General features: G+C 58.8%; 1 protein-coding gene and 1 pseudogene across 4 annotated transcripts in view; both read left to right on the top strand.

Moving 5' to 3' along the window:
• TTYH3 (tweety family member 3) overlaps positions 1-15,195 on the top strand; it is a 36,303-nt gene extending 21,108 nt beyond the window's left edge. Inside the window, exons 8-15 of one of the 4 annotated variants that reach the window (XM_005549025.4) lie at positions 467-522; positions 1,196-1,288; positions 5,623-5,715; positions 5,917-6,053; positions 8,671-8,844; positions 9,371-9,446; positions 10,355-10,455; positions 12,079-15,195. In XM_005549025.4, the coding sequence (XP_005549082.1) occupies positions 467-522; positions 1,196-1,288; positions 5,623-5,715; positions 5,917-6,053; positions 8,671-8,844; positions 9,371-9,446; positions 10,355-10,435 (710 nt within the window). In that variant the 3' untranslated portion in view covers positions 10,436-10,455; positions 12,079-15,195. The remainder of the gene's footprint in view (positions 1-466; positions 523-1,195; positions 1,289-5,622; positions 5,716-5,916; positions 6,054-8,670; positions 8,845-9,370; positions 9,447-10,354; positions 10,456-12,078) is intronic. The other 3 variants (XM_005549026.4, XM_065541561.1, XM_045389767.2) reach the window with 3 other exon arrangements.
• LOC141409979 (uncharacterized) lies at positions 12,811-15,195 on the top strand (annotated as a pseudogene).
• Positions 15,196-19,319: the final 4,124 nt, after the last annotated feature.

Raw genomic sequence — 19,319 nt, 5'->3', positions numbered from 1 at the left:
GTGCACACACAGACATGCACACATATAAACAGACATGTGCACACAGACATGCACACATATAAACACATGTACACAGACATGCACACATAAACAGACACATGCACACGCACACATATAAACAGACACATGCACACACAGACATGCACACATATAAACAGACATGTGCACACAGACATGCACACATATAAAGACACATGCACACACAGATATGCACACATAAACAGACACATGCACACATATAAACACAGACACATGCACACATAAACATGTGCACACAGACACGTGCATGTGTAAGTAAACATGCAGACACATGTACATATGTAACAGGTGCATGCAGACACACATGCACACATGTCAGCATGCACACAGACATGCCCTGAAGACATGCGTGCAGACACGTGCACACTTGCATGCAGTCACACAGGGACAGCCGTGTGGCTCAGCCTGCCCTGACATCTCTCCGCAGACATCCTGCAGTATTACCTGGCCTGCTCACCGCGCGCCACCAACCCCTTCCAGCAGGTGAGAGCCTGGGAGGCCAGAACTGGGGTTCAGGAGAGTCTGAAGTACGTTGCTCTGTGTGGAGGGGCCCAGCAGGCCTGGGGCCTGGCTCCTCAGCCTGCAGGACTGGGGAACTGGGGGGGGAGCTGGACAGAGGCCATGTGGATGTCACCAGTGGTCCCTGGGGTTACCATGCCAGTGACCTGGTGACCTGGCTGAGAGCCTTTCGGGGTGACCTGCTCAATGCACCCGCATCGCTGGGACTGCTTTTGCTCCTTGTGTTGGCCTTGGTGGGGGAAGGAGGAGCCCCAGGGATGCCTCTGTAGGGTAACCGTGTTCAGGCGTCCTGGTGGGGGAGTTTGAAGAGGTCGGCCACGCCAACTGGTCAAGCCCCGTATGCACTGCCGGTCATTTCACCGATAGCACGTGACCCTCTGAATGCTGAGGGCCGTGTGACTGTGCTTTGCTTACTGGTGTGGGTGTGTGGTTGGCTGTTGCCACCTTAGGGCTCTGTGGTCTCTGGGTGTGTCCCCGGGGGAAGCAAGGGTAGGGAGTGCGCTGTTGGCCTGCAGGGTGGAGCCTTGATGGCCTCCCGGGATGGACACCTTGCTGGTGGCCATGTTGGAGTGTCCTGGGGAGGGAGAGGCAGGCGGACCCCGCGGCACCCATGGACTTGGTCTCCTCTCTGGAGCAGAAGCTGTCTGGCAGCCACAAGGCCCTGGTGGAGATGCAGGATGTCGTGGCTGAGCTTTTGAGGACCGTCCCCTCGGAGCAGCCGGCCACTAAGGTGAGGGGCTGCAGGGCAGGCACTGGGGCGGGCAGGGGTCCTCTTTTCTCAGCATGAAAGAAAGTTGGGTGCAAACACAGCTCGGCGAATTTGGAGAAGGCACCAGGCTGGCCGAGTGGGGACCTGGTGTTTCCTTCCCCAGCCTTTTCTGCGTTAGCCTCTTCCTCCCTCCTTCATTCTTTCCCCCTGGGAATTTTTGGTAGGTTTTAAAAATCATTTCTTTTGAGACAGGCGCTTGCTGTGTTGCCCAGGTGGGTCTCAGGGCTGGGATGACAGACATGAGCCACGACACCCAACTTTTTTTTTTTTTGTAGTTGAGACGGACTCTCACTCTCACCCAGGCTGGAGTGCAGTGGTGCGATCTCGGCTCACTGCAGGCTCCGCCTCCCGGGTTCACGCCATTCTCCTGCCTCAGCCTCCCGAGTAGCTGGGATTACAGGCGCCCGCCACCACACCCGGCTGATTTTTTGTAATTTTTTTTTTTTTTTTTTTTTTGTATTTTTAGTAGAGACAAGATTTCACTGTGTTAGCCAGGATGGTCTCAATCTCCTGACCTCGTGATCCACCCGCCTGGGTCTCCCAAAGTGCTGGGATTACAGGCGTGAGCCACCGCGCCTGGCCCACCACACCCAACTTTTAAAAAATAACTTTATTCTTTGTTTAAAAAGTAATACAACCTCTTTATATTTAAAAAAAATTTGAAGAAAATGGAAAGAGATGAGGGAAGAGAGTAACAGGATCAGATCCATTCTCAGGGTGAGTGCCCTGGGGGCACTGTGGAAATTTGGGAGGATTCTTGTTTTTCCCTGTAGTGTTTTGGGCCCAGGCATTTCTATAATATGTTTTAAAAAATAAAATAAAGGCCCGGCGCAGTGGCTCACGCCTGTAATCGCAGCACTTTGGGAGGCCGAGGTGGGCAAATCACCTGAACCCAGGAGTTCAAGACCAGCCTGACCAACATGGTGAAACCCTGTCTCTACTAAAAATACATAAATTAGCTGGGCATGGTGGTGCACACCTGTAATCCCAGCTACTCGGGAGGCTGAGGCAGGAGAATCGCTTGAACCTGGGAGGCAGAGATTGCAGTGAGCGAAGATCACACCACTGCACTCCAGCCTGGGTGACAGAGCGAGACTCTGTCTCAAAGAATAAATTAAAAATAAAAAATACATATGTTGCTATACTCTTGATAAAACCCAAATCTCTTTGGAGGTGTTTGGTCCACCCGTGGGGATCCCTGCCCCTGTGCACACCGCCCCAGCACTGGACATGAGAGGGAGGAGTGCCTCTGTGGGCACAAGTGTGGGTCTCAGACTCCATTTGGGAGCAGTTGGCCCTTCTCCAAGGAGCTCTTCACAAAGCTAAAAGCAGACAAATGTGTATACACACACAGGGCACACGGCACTCATGCCTGTCATCCCCGCACTTTGGCGGGGCTAAGGCAAGGGGATCACTTGAACCCAGGAGTTCGAGACCATCCTGGGCAACATAGCAAGACCCCATTCTACAAAAAACACACAAAAAATAGCTAGGCATGGTGAAGCACGCCTGTAATCCCAGCTACTCGAGAGGCTGAGGCAGGAGGATTGCTTGAGCCTGGGAGTTCAGAGCTGTAGTGAGCTGTGATGGCACCACTTCACCCCAGCCTGGACAACAGAGCAAGACCCTGTCTCTCTCTCTCTCTCTCTCTCTCTCTCTCTCTCTCTGTCTCTCTCTCTCTCTCTCTCTCTCTATATATATATATATATATAAAACATATACACACACATAAACATACAAATTAAAAGTAAGTAAAAATTACACACACACACACAGCTTTGATTTAAAGTTACTTTTTAGAATTTCTGTTACAGCGGGAGCCCCGCCTTGGTGTGTTTGCACTCGAATGGGTAGAGAGGTGGAATCATTTCCTGGGACCCCCCCCATAGCACGGCACCCCAGACGGGGCAGCCTCCGCAGCAAACGTTTCTCATCTCAGCTCTTGGCAGGGCCGGCTTCTTCCAGGGCCTCCCTTTTGCTTGTAGACGGCGTCTTTTCCCACTGTCTTTGCAGGGCCATCCCCCTGTGGGTGTCTGTGTCCTGATCTCTTCTTTTTTATTTTTATTTATTTATTTATTTTTTTGAGACAGTCTCGCTCTGTCGCCCAGGCTGGAGTGCAGTGGCACAATCTCGGCTCACCGCAACCTCTCTGCCTCCCAGGTTCCAGCGATTCCCCCGCTGAGTAGCTGGGATTACAGGCGCCTGCACCACCCCCAGCTAATTTTCCTCTTCTTAGAAGGACACCTGTGACATCAGGCTAGGACCCACCCACGTGACCTTGGTTTACCTTCAATACCTCTTTAAAGGCTCTGTCTCCAAATGCAGCCCCTTTCTGAGGTTCTGGGGGTTAGGACTGCAACACAGGAATTCTGGAGGCGCCATTCAGCCCATAACAGTAGGCTCTATTATCCCGAAATCCTTTTTTTTTTTTTTTTTTTTTGAGACAGAGTCTCGCTCTGTTGCCCAGGCTGGAGTGCAGTGGTGTGATCTCGGCTCACAGCAACCTTCGCCTCCTGAGTTCAAGCGATTCTCCTGCCTCAGCCTCCTGAGTAGCTGGGATTAGAGGCATGCGCCACCATGCCCAGCTAATTTTTGTATTTTTAGTAGAAATGGGGTTTCACCATGTTGCCCGGGGCTGGTCTCCAACTCTTGGCCTCAAGTGATCCACCTGCCTTGGCCTCCCAAAGCGCTGGGATTACAGGTGTGAGGCACCATGCCTGGCCCCAAAATCCATTTCAGGATTGTAGCAGGTCCTTAGAAAACGTGCTAGGCCGGGCGCGGTGGCTCAAGCCTGTAATCCCAGCACTTTGGGAGGCCGAGACGGGCGGATCACGAGGTCAGGAGATCGAGACCATCCTGGCTGACACTGTGAAACCCCGTCTCTACTAAAAACTACAAAAAACTAGCCGGGCAAGGTGGCGGGCGCCTGTAGTCCCAGCTACTAGGGAGGCTGAGGCAGGAGAATGGCGTGAACCCGGGAGGCGGAGCTTGCAGTGAGCTGAGATCCGGCCACTGCACTCCAGCCTGGGTGGCAGAGCGAGACTCCGTCTCAAAAAAAAAAAAAAAAACGTGCTGGCAGGGCGTGGTGGCTCAGGCCTGTAATCCCAACACTTTGGGAGGCCGAGGCGGGTGGATCACGAGGTCAGGAGACTGAGACCATCCTGGCTAACACGGTGAAATCCCTTCTCTACTAAAAAATACAAAAAACTAGCCGGGCGAGGTGGCAGGCGCCTGTAGTCCCAGCTACTCGGGAGGCTGAGGCAGGAGAATGGCATAAACCCGGGAGGCGGAGCTTGCAGTGAGCTGAGATCCGGCCACTGCACTCCAGCCTGGCGACAGAGCAAGACTCTGTCTCAAAAAAAAAAAAAAAAAAGAAAACGTGCCGTAAAAGGCAGCACTGGGCCCAGTCGCGGCTCCTGTGGCGTCCCGGTCAGCCTGGCAGTGTTTCTGTGCAGCCACTTTTCCAGGCGTGAGACAGAGCTGGTGGTGTCCGTGCACAGGTGCACACGCATGCACACACATGAGCACCGGCAAGCACACGGACATGTTACAGGACCGTGCTCACTCTGCATGGAGAGTTTTGTCAGTCAACATGAGGCTTTTGCCTTGCTTTTAACTGTTCCTTGAAATAATACCTTTTTTTTTTTTTTTTTTTTTGAGACGGAGTCTCGCTCTGTCGCCAGGCTGGAGTGCAGTGGTGCGATCTTGGCTCACTGCAAGCTCCGCCTCCCGGGTTCACGCCATTCTCCTGCCTCAGCCTCCCGAGTAGCTGGGACTACAGGCGCCCGCCACCACGCCCAAATTTTTTTTGTATGTTTAGTAGAGACGGGGTTTCACCGTGTTAGCCAGGATGGTCTCGATCTCTTGACCTCGTGATCCACCCGCCTCAGCTTCCCAAAGTGCTGGGATTACAGGTGTGAGCCACCGCGCCTGACTGAAATAATACTTTTAAAAGCAGAGCAGGTCTTTGTCTGTAGACATGTGGGGGTTCATTGTTTCTACCATTACGGTAAAGGGAGGTCTGTCTTCACATAGTGGCGACCACACTGGACAGGCGCTCCTGGGTCCTTGTGTCCTTGGTGGACCCCATGGGTCTGGGGAGGGGCCTGAGGTCGCCATTCTCAAGGCCCAGAGTCCTCGTCCTTAGGACCTGCACTGAGACCCCAGGGTGGGGGGTATCTCAGTGGCAGACTGTGGGGTAGAGGGAGACCTAGGGGCTTCCAAGACGGGGCGAAGCTGGCTCAAGGTTCTCCGTCCAAATGAAGTGCTGACCACCTGTGGTGCGTGTCCCCCAGGACCCCCTCCTCCGTGTCCAGGAGGTGCTGAACGGCACGGAGGTGAACCTGCAGCACCTCACCGCCCTGGTGGACTGCCGCAGCCTACATCTGGTGAGAGGCAGGGCCATGGCGGCTTGTGGGGTGGGATCAGGGGAGCAGCTGCTCAGGAGGATGGGGACCCCCATTAGACAGTGGGCCCTCAGTCCCGCCTCTGGGGGGTGGTCCAGGCCACCATGACTGGACTGAGGGCCTCACACTGCCCCCTCCACCCTCCCTGTCTCTGAATCCTGCTGTCTCGTCCCGCGGCCTCAGGACTACGTGCAGGCGCTGACCGGCTTCTGCTATGACGGCGTGGAGGGCCTCATCTACCTGGCCCTCTTCTCCTTCGTCACAGCCCTCATGTTCAGCTCTATCGTCTGCAGTGTCCCACACACCTGGCAGCAGAAGAGGTGAGGAGCCCCGGCGGTCGCGGGAGGTTGCCCCAGGCCACGTGGCATGCAGGACGCTTCAGGGGCATGCCTTTATGGACACCTGTGTGTCAGTCCCAGAGGTGAGGGACAGACACCTCCTCACCTGGTGGCCCTCCCTAGGCCTCTGTGGTGTCTCTGAGGCTGCCGGCTCCCGGGTGAGCCTCCCCATTCCACAGGAGGAAAACAGCGTGGAGGAGCTCCTGGCCTAGGTTGCAGGAGTCCAGAGCAGACAGTGGGGAGGACTGGGGTCCCCTGTCCCCAGACTGGCTCTATGCCCTACGCCCTGAGAGCTGGCCTCAGACTGTCTACTCCACACCCCCTCCCAGGCAGGGGTCCCCCACCATGGGGTGCACGTGCGCAGAGCTGTGGGAGAAAGGTCAGTGGTCCGCTGTGCAGGCTTAGCTCTGCCGGGGTAGTCCAGGTAGCTGTGGCCCCCAGCTGAGTGACCAGGATAGAAGCCAGCTCCCCTGGAGCCACTATGTCCTCCCCTTTGAAGTGGGGGTCCTGGCGGCCCCTGCCTGAGTCTCCCCACTCAGTACTGGGTTGAGTGGTGTATAGAGGTGACAGGCCCCTTCCCTTGCCGGGGCTCCCATGGCTTATCTTTGAGACCTTCGCCTCCCCTCTTGGACTGTGGCTGCTGCTTGGTGGCCCAACATGGACAGCAGGTAGCTCAGCTCAGATTTCTTCCTTTTGTCTGGATTTCTATGATCTTCCTTTGTGATGGTGACAGTGATGCTGCCGATGATGGTGGTAGTGGTGATGGAGGTGGTGATGGTGATGATTGTGGTGGTGATAACGGTGATGGTGGTAATGATGGTCATGGTGGTGATGGTGATGGTGGTAATGACGGTGATAGTGATGATTGTGGTGGTCATAATGATATGGTGATGGTAATGATGGCAGTGGTAATGGTGGTAATAATGGTGATGGTGATGGTGGTGGTGGTGATGGTGGTGATGACGGTGATGGTGATGATGTTGGTGATGGTGATGATGATGATGGTGGTGATGATAATGGTGATGGCAGTGGTGATGTTGGTGATGATGGTGGTGATGATGGTGATCATGGTGGTGGTGATGGTGATGATGTTGGTGATGGTGATGATAGTGGCGATGACAATGGTGTTGGCAGTGGTGATATTAGTGATGATGGTGATGGTGATGGTGGTGATGGTGGTGATGGTGGTTGTGATGGTGATGATGGTGATGATAATGGTGATGTTGGTGATGATGGTAATGGTGGTGGTGGTTGTGATGGTGGTGATGGTGATAATGGTGATGGTGATGGCATTGGTGATGTTGGTGATGATGGTAATGGTGATCATGATGGTGATGGTGGTGGTGATGGTGATGGTGGTTGTGGTGATGGTGATGGCAGTGGTGATGTTGGTGATGATGGTAATGGTGATGGTGGTGGTGGTGATGGTGATGATGGTGATCATGATGGTGGTGGTGATGATGGTGATGATGTTGGTGATGGTGATGATGATGACAGTGGTGATGACAATGGTGTTGGCAGTGGTGATATTGGTGATGATGGTGATGATGATGGTGGTGGTGGTGATGGTGGTGGTGATGGTGGTTGTGATGGTGATGGGTGATGACAGTGGTGGTGATGATGGTGATGATGGTGATGGCAGTGGTGATGCTGGTGGTGATGGTAATGGTGATGGTGGTTGTGGTGGTGGTGATGGTGATGGTAATGGTGGTGGTGGTTGTGGTGATGGTGATGATGATGATGGTGATGGTGATGGCATTGGTGATGTTGGTGATGTTGGTGATGGTGGTGGTGATGGTGTCAGTGGCAACAAAGATGGCAGACATAGGGGAGTAGATAAGAGCATAGCCCTGGACCCACATGGCTGGATTCAGATCCTGTCTCTATCCTTGCCTATTGTATGATGTGGGCAAGTCACTTAACCACTCTGGGCCTCAGTTTCCCTCACTGTAAAAAGGGAGTTGTAAGAGGACTCAGCTGGAGTGTCGAGTGGGCACTCAATGAACCACTGCGTGTGAGGGGCTTGGCTGGTGGCCCCTGTGCAGCCAAAAGCTACCACTGTCCTGTTTCTGAAGTGCTTGCTGCCAGGCAACCTATCCTGGGTCCCATCTGGGACCTCCTGGGGCGTGGAGGAGCTCCAGAGTGCCAGAGGCTCGCGTAGAGTGGAAGACAGAAAGCCAGAGGGCAGCAGGGCTGGGAAACCTGGCTCAGGCCACCCAAGGGTGTGGTTGGATCCTGCAGAGCCAAGAGACACCCCAGCCTCCTGCGCCCTCAAGAGGCACGCTAGCCTCCTGTACCCTCCCAGGAGGGACCCTGCACTCTTTTTTCAGTAAGCGGCCAGCCAGCCTTGCCATGCACAGGCCGCAGTACAGGGCCTGGCACTCAGGTGACCACACCGGTCTCTTAGCACCCCACCTTGCAAGGGCAGGGCTGGATGCAGAGCCGGGTGACCTGCCCATAGTCCCACATGTAGTATGCACATGGCTGAGCCAGGACTGGAACCAGGAGTGTCTGTCTGCACCAGAGTTGACCCCTGTGGGTCTGTGGCCAGCTCCTTCCTGCTGGGGCCTGAGCCTGTGCTGCGTGTCCCTCCTCACAGAGGCCCTGATGAGGACGGGGAGGAGGAGGCCGCTCCAGGGCCACGGCAGGCGCACGACAGCCTTTACCGCGTCCACATGCCCAGCCTGTACAGCTGTGGCAGCAGCTATGGCAGTGAGACCAGCATCCCGGCCGCGGCCCACACTGTCAGCAACGCCCCGGTCACTGAGTACATGTGAGTTGAGGGGGGCCTATTGGGGCCAGCAGACACATCGCAGCTGAGAGCCTGGATCCGGGCTGGTGCTAGCTCGAGTTCCGGAAGGGGTTGGAGAAGGGGTGGCCTCTGGGCTGGGGAGCCCTGGCCTTGAGTGCCTCCTGCCCCAGGTGAACACGGTCCAGGGGCCATGGGGAGGCCACGTGGTCACATGGAGGTTCCGTGTCCAGGGCACAAGGACTCTGTGGCCAAGGACCTCAGGGCCCAGCTACATGGTGGGCAGGTGGCTCGGAGGGAGTGAACTCTGGCTGGGCCCAGGTGGGCAGGGGTCTCTCTGTGGGCCCTCTCTGAACCCTTTGTTACTGTGCTGGGTTCGTCGGACCCCCAGTGGGAATGGATATGCCCATCCCTGTGGAAGTCAGGATCAAAGATGGGGGTGCCAGGCAGAGCTGGGTGGGCACAGCCGGCCTACCCATGAGCCCCCCGACCTGGAGCTGGGACCACGTGGCCAGCAGGCACTCACAGCCTCTCTCCCCTCATGCCTCAGGAGCCAGAACGCTAATTTCCAGAACCCCCGCTGTGAGAACACCCCACTCATTGGGCGCGAGTCCCCGCCGCCCTCAGTAAGTCTTGGGGCAGGAGGGTGGATGGGGGGCTGCTCAGCCTTGGGGATCCGCTGTTCCACTGCATCGGTGGGCTGGTGTGGCACGTGCGGCTAGTGTAAGCTCTGGGGGCAGCTGTGAGCCACCACCACTGGGGTCCTAGGTGACCCTTCCCAGCTGGGACACCTCTGCAGGGCGCCCGGCCTGAGTAGACAGGGCTGGGTGGGCCTGCCAGCTCCTCCTGGCCGGCTTTGGAGTGCCCTGGGGCCAGAGTGGGCAGCCTCGGGGCCAGCCGCCCAGTGGGTCAGCTCTCAGGCCCTTTCTTGGGGAAGGAGAGAGGGTGGGCGGGCAGGTGTGGCCCCACTGTGGCCCTCCCAGCTCATAGGCATGGCCCTGCACCAGGCCCTCCCTGGCCTCACCCACCATTCTCTGTGCCTTCTGGACCTGTGGGGTGCCACCGCTCCAGTTCCCGGGGCCCTGACTCTGCCTCCTTTTCTTTGTCTTCCTTGAGTCTTTTCCTGAGTGTCCACCCATGGCTGTTCCAGCCCAGGCCTGGTGTCCCCTCTGACTTCCTGAGTAAGACACAGGCAGGCGGGGACAGGGTGCCGAAGAGAAGGAGCTTGTGGCAAAGCTGGGGGACCGGGGAGGAGGCAGACAGGACTTGGGAGGCTGAAGGCTGCCTTGCTCAGAAATCCACATCCCGGAGCTGCTGTCGTGGTCCCCTGTAGCACAGAACTGGGCCTGAGGTGCCTGGGAGGGGCCAGCCCTGTGAGCCTCAGGCCATCCAGGTGCAGGCCCAGTCCCGCTCGGCTGCCCTCGTCCTTGCCATCACATGGCCCACAGCCCGCTCCCGGCCCCGCACCCTGGCGTTGAGGCCGCGCTCTCTCTCTCTCTCTCTCCTGCACCCCACCCACCCTGGGCCCTCCTAGCGCTATCTGGCTGCCCTGGACTCTGGCAGCCACGCGGGCTGGCAGTTTAAGCCCATGGACAGTGCCCGAACGCTGTGGTAGCTGTGCCCTCAGAGCGACAGGTACTGACCCACCGGGTCCCCCACCCCGCACGGCCACCCGCCTGCGCCTCCCGCCTCTGCCCTGCACTCACTGCCGCCCTCCCGTCGGCACTGGGCTGGGGCTCCATCTGTCTGGCTCCTGTTGGCAGGGCCAGCTCTGAGCGCCGCAGCCCAGCCAGAGACTTCTAATGCTGGCTCTGGGTCTGCCAGCCTCACAGTGGGGTTGGCAAGTCCCCTTCCAGGCTCCCCCTGCCCAGCTGCTTGGCCTCTGGGGACTCTGCCACCAGCTCCAAGTGGCCCCAGCCCCTTCTGTCACCTCCCAGTGAGGAATCCATGCACCCAGACCCCTGTATGTGCCTAGGGCCGTGGGCGTGTGGCCAGCAGGCCCTACCCTGGAGGCACCAACTGCATATCAGGGGTGTGTACACGGACAGGCGTGTGCCGGGGAGCACGCGAGCTTCTCCCGCTGGTCCCACGGTGGTGTGGGTGCCTGCTTGGGCTCCTTCAGGGGTCTGGGCGTGTGCCCCATCCCATCCCACCCCACCCCCCGCCTTGTGCTGCATGTCCGTGGAATGACGAGGCTCTGGGCCGTGGCTCTTTCCTCCCACCCCTTCCGTGGCGTCCCCACGGGCTGCTCGAAACCTTCTAGGTGTCCCAGGAGGGCTCTCGGGGACCTGGGAAACTGTGCGTCTGAGTCTGGGGACTGTGGGGATGGGCCTGGGGCCCTAGGGTTCTGGAGCCCACCTGGGATGGGAGCCGGCCTGCCAGGTCTCCTCACCACCGCCGGCTCCTGACCCGCGTCAGGCCTGTGGGTCCACTGCACTGTCTGGCCTCAGCACATGCCTCGCGCGTGTGCGTTTCTCTGTGAGCACACACATGCACTCTCATGCACACACACGTGCACTCAAGACCTTCACACTCCTGGCTGGACGAGGGCGCCCACGACGTGCAGGCCAGCTGCAGAGCCAGGCACACGGCAGCACCCCCTGCGGCCGCCTCTGTTCCTAAGTCCAAGACCTCCAGGAGCCCACAGTGGGGTCCCCCACGGGAGTGGGGGGTGGCATTGTTCCAGCCTCCTGTGTGGCTTAGGGGGCTGTCTTTCCATAGCGTGAAGGGGCAGAGTGGTCCGGGGGATGTCCTCAGGCTGGGGCCTCTGTACTCCTGCATGCTATGGCCTGGCTGTAGGAGGACCCGGCCCTGGGCTGGGAGGAGGCCTTGGCCTGGGCCTGAAGGGTGGCTGGTTTGTGTCCTTCAGGTCCTGGGCACGTTGGGTGCAGGTAGGGCCGTGGAGCTGTGGCTTCTGGGGGTGGCAGAGCTCTGCCTGGCCCGACGCCCGAATGCCGCTGATGTGGGCATGGGGGGGGCCGTGTGTACACCCTTCCTCAGAGCAGACATCCCCTGCCCTGAACCTGGCGAGTCTGGGGGCTGCCCCTCCCTCAGCCCCAGCCAGGCCCAGAGCACAGGGCCCCCCAACCCGCGGCCCCTCCTGAGCCCCTCCCTGTAGGCTCTGTCAGGGCACCCTGTGCTGTCCCATTCTGCCCCCAGGGCTTCTGGCTCAGCCGAGTGAGGACCACGCGGAAGACACCCCTGACTGCGTGTGCCATGCAGGGGCCCTGCTGACACCTCCCCCTTGTCTCCCTCCAGTACACCTCCAGCATGAGAGCCAAATACCTCGCCACGAGCCAGCCTCGCCCCGACTCCAGCGGCAGCCACTAGACGGCGCCCGGCAGCCACCCACCCCACGTGCCAACTGCCCCTCCCCGTGCCAGCACTGCCGCTTCCACCCGGGCCACCCGCCGGACCCTCGCACACTGCACCAGGCCCACCCCGGACGTGTCTGCAGGCCGCTTGCCCTCCTCTCCCCTCCCCGCAGGGGCACAGTGGAGACGCAGGGGCTCTGGGCCCGTACCGCCAACTTGGGTCACACCTGAACGCTGCCGCCAGCCGATGCCCCAACCCTGCACGCCACCTACTATCCTGGCACGCTCCCTCTGCAGATGGCCGCCGCACCCACAAGTCCTGGCCGCACCCAACCTGTGCTGTCGCCGGCCCTTCCTTCCACAGCTCTCCTTCCTGCCCGGCACTTCTGTGGACCCCTTCTTAGTTCACAGGCACGGCTGGGGCCGCTCTGTGTTGGCGCCTGCTGGCCACTGAGGGATGGGCACATGCCACCTGCTCATCTCTGCCCTGCGGTCCCCCCATGGTCCCTCCGCGTGCCTGTCTCTCTGCAGTGCCCTCCTTGCCCGTGCAGCCCACCCACCCACAGGCTCACCCCTCCTGCCAGCTGCCAGAGGCCCCCTCCAGCAGGGCCTCTCTCCATCACCTCAGCTTCACTCTCTCCCTCAGCACCCGCCCTGCCGGAGGCCCCAGCCCTCCATGGACAGCAGGGGCCACGTGGAGCCCGGGCTGTTCACCCGCCACCCAGTGCTGGCTGCCTTCTTGGTGCCAAACCCCCTTCCCCCACCCAGAGACTGGGCAGCTGTGTCTGGTTCATTCTTTGCACTAACCACATTTGTCATCTCTAGGGCAGGCCGGGGCTGCGGGCTGAGGGGGACTGCTGGCACCCCCTTCCCTCCCTTCTTGGTTCCATTTCCATCCGTGACAGGTACAGCGTCCCAGGACCCCGGCCTGAGGGGCTGGACCCGAGCCGTCTGTGAACGTCCCTCAGCCCCTGCCATCCCCTCTTGGGACTAACCACTAACCTCACCCCCCAGCCTCCACGGGTGCCCCTGGCTGGCCCAGAGCCGGCAGCGTGAGCCCAAGTCCGGGCTGGAGCCGAGGCCGGAGCAGCTGGCTGGGAGTCAAGGCTGCAGTAGCGTTTCTTCATGGGGTGCTCCAGGGGGTGCCAAAGACCGACAGGCAGCCCAAGGGCCTGGACACCCCTCCCCAGGCAGGTGCTGCCCCAGGAGGACTGTCCTCGGGAATGAACCTCCCGCAGGCTGTGGACTGAGGTCCTGTGGCCTCGGTCTCCCTCCCGGTGAAGTGGGAGCGAGGCTTCCCTACGGTGCTTTTGGCTTTAGTGTACGATGTTTGCTGTGCTTCCCGCCATGGAGGGCAGAGCCACGCCACATCAGGATCGGACGTGCTGCCCCTTCCGGCCCTAGCCCTGGCCCAACCAGCCCAGCCCTCGAGGCTTGATGCCTGTGCCAAGGCCAGGGGCAGCCAGAGGGCAGCTGGATGGCCGCGTGCGGGGGTCAAGGCCGGGCCCCGCAGGGGGACAGGCCGCCAGCCCCAGCAGTTTACAGACACGTGGCTCTTCCTCCCAGAGCAGCCGGCAGCTACCTGGACCGGAAATGTCCTCATCCCTTCCCTGGGGCCAGGCTCTGCCCTGCCCTTCCTCTGTGAACCCCTCCTTTCTTTGTGCTGGTATTTGGGACCAAAAATGGGGATGTGGGAGGCCAGAGTGGGGAGGGGAGTCCAAGCCAGGGCGTCTGAGCTTCCCAGACGTGACCAAACCTCAGTGGAGGGGCCTCTGTTTCAGGCCCCGCATGGCTGACATTCTGAGCCCCCTCGGAGGCCCCACCACAGCCAACCTGCCCAGTCTTTCCTCTGGGCTTGACTCGCCAGGGGAGCTCTCCAGAGCTAGGGCCGGGAGGGAGGCCCTGGCACTCTCTGGCCTGGGTGCCCGCCAAGCGCCCTGCGACCGCTCAGAAGCACAAATGCTGTCCATGGCCGCGAGGCTGCCTGCCAGGTGAATGGACATAGCTCGAGAGGCGGTGAGGCCGGGGCTTCCAGCCTCGTGCTGTCTCGGGACTCCCGACCATGGTGTGCGTGTGTGCCCGTCTGTGACTTTCTACTCACCGAGGTTGAAGAAAGGAAACGGGGAAAATCAAAAGGGGTTCAAACCCCACCTCAGTAGGTGGAGGGGAGCGCCTGCCGTTGGTTGTACTTTTGTTCTGAGTTTTCAGTGCCCTGTTCCTAACTACTCCATCCCATGACCTCACCACACCTACTGGGGGCATCTGGCTGGTGCCTGCTGCCGTGGCCGGGTCCCACTCTCACCCTGCACAGGGGGTCTCGCAGCTCCCAGGCCCACAGCTTCATTGGAAGGACAGGGTGGCCCTGGGGAGAAGAGGGAGGAGCCCATGGGCTTACCTCACCGAGGGGGCTCCTCAGCAGGCATCCACTACCCCAGGAGCCCTCCACATGTCATGGCAAGCTTGGTAGTGAACGGGCCTGGTTGGGAGCAGCCCCTGGCCCATTGCCCACCCACCCATCTCACTATGCAATTTGAGTTCCAAGCACCATTTGCTCCTGCCCTGGGGCCAGCTCTGCCCAGCCCTGGGAGGGGTGGTGAGGCAGCGCCCTGGACCCCAGAACCTCAGATGGGGGCAGGCGGGGGACCAGGGCCCCTCCTGTGGGATCTTTGTTTTGTGTTTAACCATAATGGTTGTGTACTGAACCACTTCATATTTGTTATATATAATATATATATATAATCTTAAGACTCAGCCTCCCGGTTTACTCCCCGCCCCACACACCGCCCGGGCATCTGACCTCCCCCACCCCAGTGTGATTTAACATCCAGGAACTGAGGTCTGAACCATTTTGCATTTCCCCCTCCTCCAGCCTCCGTAGGGCCATGGCTGTATGTACTGTCGCTGTGTTTTTTTGTTTTTTTAGAACTGGGTTTGGGGGCTGATTTTTATTTCTTTGGGGGCTTTATTTTTCTTGGCAAATACTAAAAATCTCGTCAATGTAATTTCTGTGGTTTCTATTCAGCTTGGGTTTCATGTTTTAAAATAAACAAATTTTAAACAAGCCTCTCTTCCTGAGCTGCTCTGGCTCCTGGCTGGGCACTCCACGGTAGGAAGTTCGCGGCTCCAGGCAGGGGCAGTGGGGGTACGGGGGAACTCTGAGAGCGGGACCGACCAGGTCAGCTCAGAGGGGTGGGCTGGGCGCCGGGAACGGGTGGGCGGGGCCTCTCGGGGTTGTGGGCGAGTTTCCAGGGGTGGGCGGGGCCTCGGAGTGACTTGTTGGGGCGCCGGGGACGGGCTCTCCAGGGATGGGGTGGGCGGGGCCTCTCGGGGTTGTGGGCGGGGCGCCAGGAACGGGTGGGCGGGGCCTCTCGGGGTTGTGGGCAGGTTTCCAGGGGTGGGCGGGGCCTCGGAGTGACTTGGCGGGGCGCCGGGGACAGGCTCTCCAGGGATGTGGTGGGCAGGGCTTCTGGAGTGAGTGGGCGAGGGCCTTGCAAAATGGGTGGGCGAGGCCGGGCGCGGTGGCTCACGCCTGTAATCCCAGCACTTTGGGAGGCCGAGGAGGGTAGATCACGAGGTCAGGAGATGGAGACCATCCTGGCTAACATGGTGAAACCTCGTCTCTACTAAAAAGACAAAAAATTAGCAGGGCGTGGTGGTGGGCACCTGTAGTCCCAGCTACTCAGGAGGCTGAGGCAGGAGAATGGCGTGAACCCGGGAGGCAGAGCTTACAGTGAGCCGAGATCACACCACTGCACTCTAGCCTGGGCGACAGAGTGAGACTCTGTCTCAAAAAAAAAAAAAAAAAAAATTATAGGTGGGCGAAGGCTCCGGGAAGGAGATCTCGGGGATGGAGTAGGAGGAGCTGCTTGGAGCAAGTGGACAGGGCCACGCTCGCTGGGTGAGCGGTGTCTCGCAGGCTCAGGGCGCTTGCTGACCGGGCGTCCGTGTGCAGAGCAGCGATGGATCGGAGGGTCTGGAGCTGGGAGTGCTGATCCCATCCATGTGGTGAAAGCCTTACTTTGCTGTCCGGACACACACTGCCAGGGGCCCTCCGGGACCGGGATCGCTGTGCAGAGGCCCCACTGGCCCTCAGGAGAGGTGAGGGGGCCTGGCCGGGAGCAGGGATGATGGAGGGATCAAGTGGCCAGGTTGGAGCAATGATGGGTTCGGGGCCGAGCTCTTCCTGAGCCCCCAGTGCCACCACTCCCTGTCCTTCCAGAAGCAGCACCGCGGCGGATTCCTGTGCTCCCTGGGCTGGGGGTCCTCTGGCGCCCTTCCTGGAGGCCCGCACAGGGCCCACATGTTTCAAGGACCCCCCTCACCCCACGCTTCTGCTAAGAAGCAGGCTTGGAAAGGCACATAACCCTGTGATAACACACCTACTTCACAGGGCGCTGTTAGGACCCCCAGAGTTGGGGGACGCCCCTGTTGACCAGCAGAGCATTTGTCTCCCATGCCTGGGTGCACAGGCTTGGAACACAGGTGGCAAGGGAGCCACTAGGCCCAGCAGAGGATGCTGGGGCTCTCTCTGGCTCCCAGCTCTCAGGGCACCTGTGTTTGTGGGCTGGTGCGGGGGCAGGGTCCGCTGGGCAGGGCCCCTTCCTCCTGCCACCAGCACACACCAGCAGTTTTGCCCAGTGTGCTTGGATTTGACCATGGCTGCTCCAGGGTGGGCCCCAGGACAGGCCGGCTGTGAAGGAAGGCCGCTGAGCTCCCCAGTGTGGAGATGCCAGAGTTTCAAGGCTTCTGGGAGTCATGTGATAAGGGACATCTGAGGCTAGGAGCCCAAAAGGAGAGAACTCCAGGCTTGGAGCAAGAACCAGCAGCCACTCTCAGATCTCCGTCCCCGTCTCTCTATCAGGAAAGGCAGAAAACAACACCTGTGTTCCTAACAGGATAGGGGTGGGAGGGTTTGGTGGGGGTTGGCGCATACCACTCATCCACTCACCCGGCTGGTGTTTCTAAGTCCAACCACTGTTCTGGGCACTGGAGTGCACCCAACGAACCGAAGGACAAAGGGCTCTGCCCTCAAAGAGCTGATGCTCTGGTGGGAGAAAAACGACAAAATTAACCAGCAGATGATGGAACACATGAGAACTTGCTGCAGGAAAACGATCGTGGTAGAGGGATCAGGAGGGCAGGGACAGGGGTGTTGGCTGGCCAGGTGTAATTTCCAACAGTCAGGAAAAGCCTCCCTGGAAAATGGCAGCCAAGAGAGACTGCTGGAGGCCAGGAAGCGCATGAGGTCCCCACTGCTGCTATCACAAAGCACAGCAAGCTCCGTGGGCTTAAGACAACGCATGATCCTACTGTTCTGTGGGCCGGAAGTCTATGTGCTAGAGCCAAGGTATTGGCAGGGCTGGTTCCTTCTGGAGGCTCTGAGGGGAGAGAGTCCAGGGGAGAGTTCATTTCCTTGCCCTTTCCAGCTTCTAGAGGCACCCGCATTCCTTGGCTGGTGGCCCCTTCCTCTACCTTCAAAGCCAGCAGCAGAGAACACTAGAGAACATCTCTGGCTCTGACCCCAACCCCCCTGCCTGTGCTTACACTGGGCCCACGTGGGTAACTTCCAATCATCTTTCCATTTCAAGATCCACAATTAACTCGTGTTTCCAAAGTCGCTTTGCTTTGCCATGCTAAGTCTGGGGGTGAGGACGTGGACAACTTTGGGAGCCATTATCCTGCCTACCATGGGAAGTCAGGTTTAGTTTTGAGGCTATCTGAGGAAAGCAGGTTCCAGAAGAGAGAACAGCCAGTGCAAATGCCCAGAGGCAGATGCATGCCTGGTGTGTTCAAGCCAGGAGGTGAGGCTGGCCGGAGCGGAGGGAGCTAGGACGAGACTGGGTGGCTGGAAGTGGGAGAGACTTTGACATTGAACCAGAGGGAGGTGGGAGCCATGGAGGGTCTATGATTAGAGTGTCATGACCTAACATTCTTTTTTCTTTTTTTTTTTTCTGAGATGGAGTCTCACTGCGATGCCCAGGCTGGCATGCAATGGTGCGATCTCACTGCAACCTTCGCCTTCCAGTTCAAGCAATTCTCCTGCCTCAGCCTCCTGAGAAGCTGGGATTATAGGCACCTGCCACTGCACCTGGCTAATTTTTGTATTTTCAGTAGAAACGGGCTTTCACCATATTGGCCAGGCTGGTCTCAAACTCCTGACCTCAAGTGATCCGCCCGCCTTGGTCTCCCAAAGCTCTGGGATCACAGGCGTGAGCCACTGCACCCGGGCCCTAACATTCATTTTAATAGGATTGCCCTGGCTGCTGAATTGGGAAGGGGACGGAGCAAAAGTGGAAGACCAATTAGCAGACTGCTGCAGGGGGGCAGGTGAGAGCTGATGGTGGCCGGGCTGGGTGCAGGGAGTGAGAAGAGACTGAGTTCTGGAGGGTAACACCAGCAGCACCTCCTGGCAGGCTAGGCATGGGTGTGGGGCTTGGATCGAGCAACTGGCTGGGGGCGGGGGGTAGGGTATTGTCATAAATCAAGATGGGGAGAGCGCGTGATTGGGTCAGGGGAGGTCAGGGGTCCAGTTTGGGGCATGTTGAGCCTATTAGCCATCAAGGGGTGTGGGAGGTGGTGGGATGTACATTCTCTGGGGTTTGAGGGGAGCACTGCACTGGAGATGCTTTGGTAGTTGGGGTCTTTGGCATGGATACAGTGTTTAAAGCCACCAGCCTGGGTAAAATCGCCAAGCGGGTGTGTATCAAAGAGGAGACAGAGGACCAAAGACTGGGTCTGGGCCCCCCTCCCACCCGGTGTACAGAGTCTGGGAAAAGAGGGAGCTGCAAAGGAGAGGGGAAGGGGTGAGCTGAGAGGAAGCCCAGGAGAGCGGGTGTCCTGGAGGCCACATGACAGCATGTCATGGAGGGATGGAGGACCACGCCAAACGCTGCTGATGATCAAGCTCAGCGAGGACTGGGATGTGGCCTGCACATCTGGTAAAGCCTGAGTCACCTGGGGCACAACACACATCTGGTGAAGCCTCCCAGCTGGTCCAGGACAGCACGGGAGAGGAGGAATGGGCACAACGGCAAGTCTTTTTTTTTTTTTTTTTTTTTTTTCCTGGCTCTGTTGCCCAGGCTGGAGCGCAGTGGCCTGATCTCAGCTCATTACAACCTCCACCTCCTGAGTTCAAGCGATTCACCTGCCTCAGCCTCCCAAGTAGCTGGGATTACAGGCGCCCAC

This window comes from Macaca fascicularis, chromosome 3 (genome assembly GCF_037993035.2).
Source record: "Macaca fascicularis isolate 582-1 chromosome 3, T2T-MFA8v1.1".
Taxonomy (NCBI): domain Eukaryota; kingdom Metazoa; phylum Chordata; class Mammalia; order Primates; family Cercopithecidae; genus Macaca; species Macaca fascicularis.
This window is presented reverse-complemented; position numbering and strand designations above follow the sequence as displayed.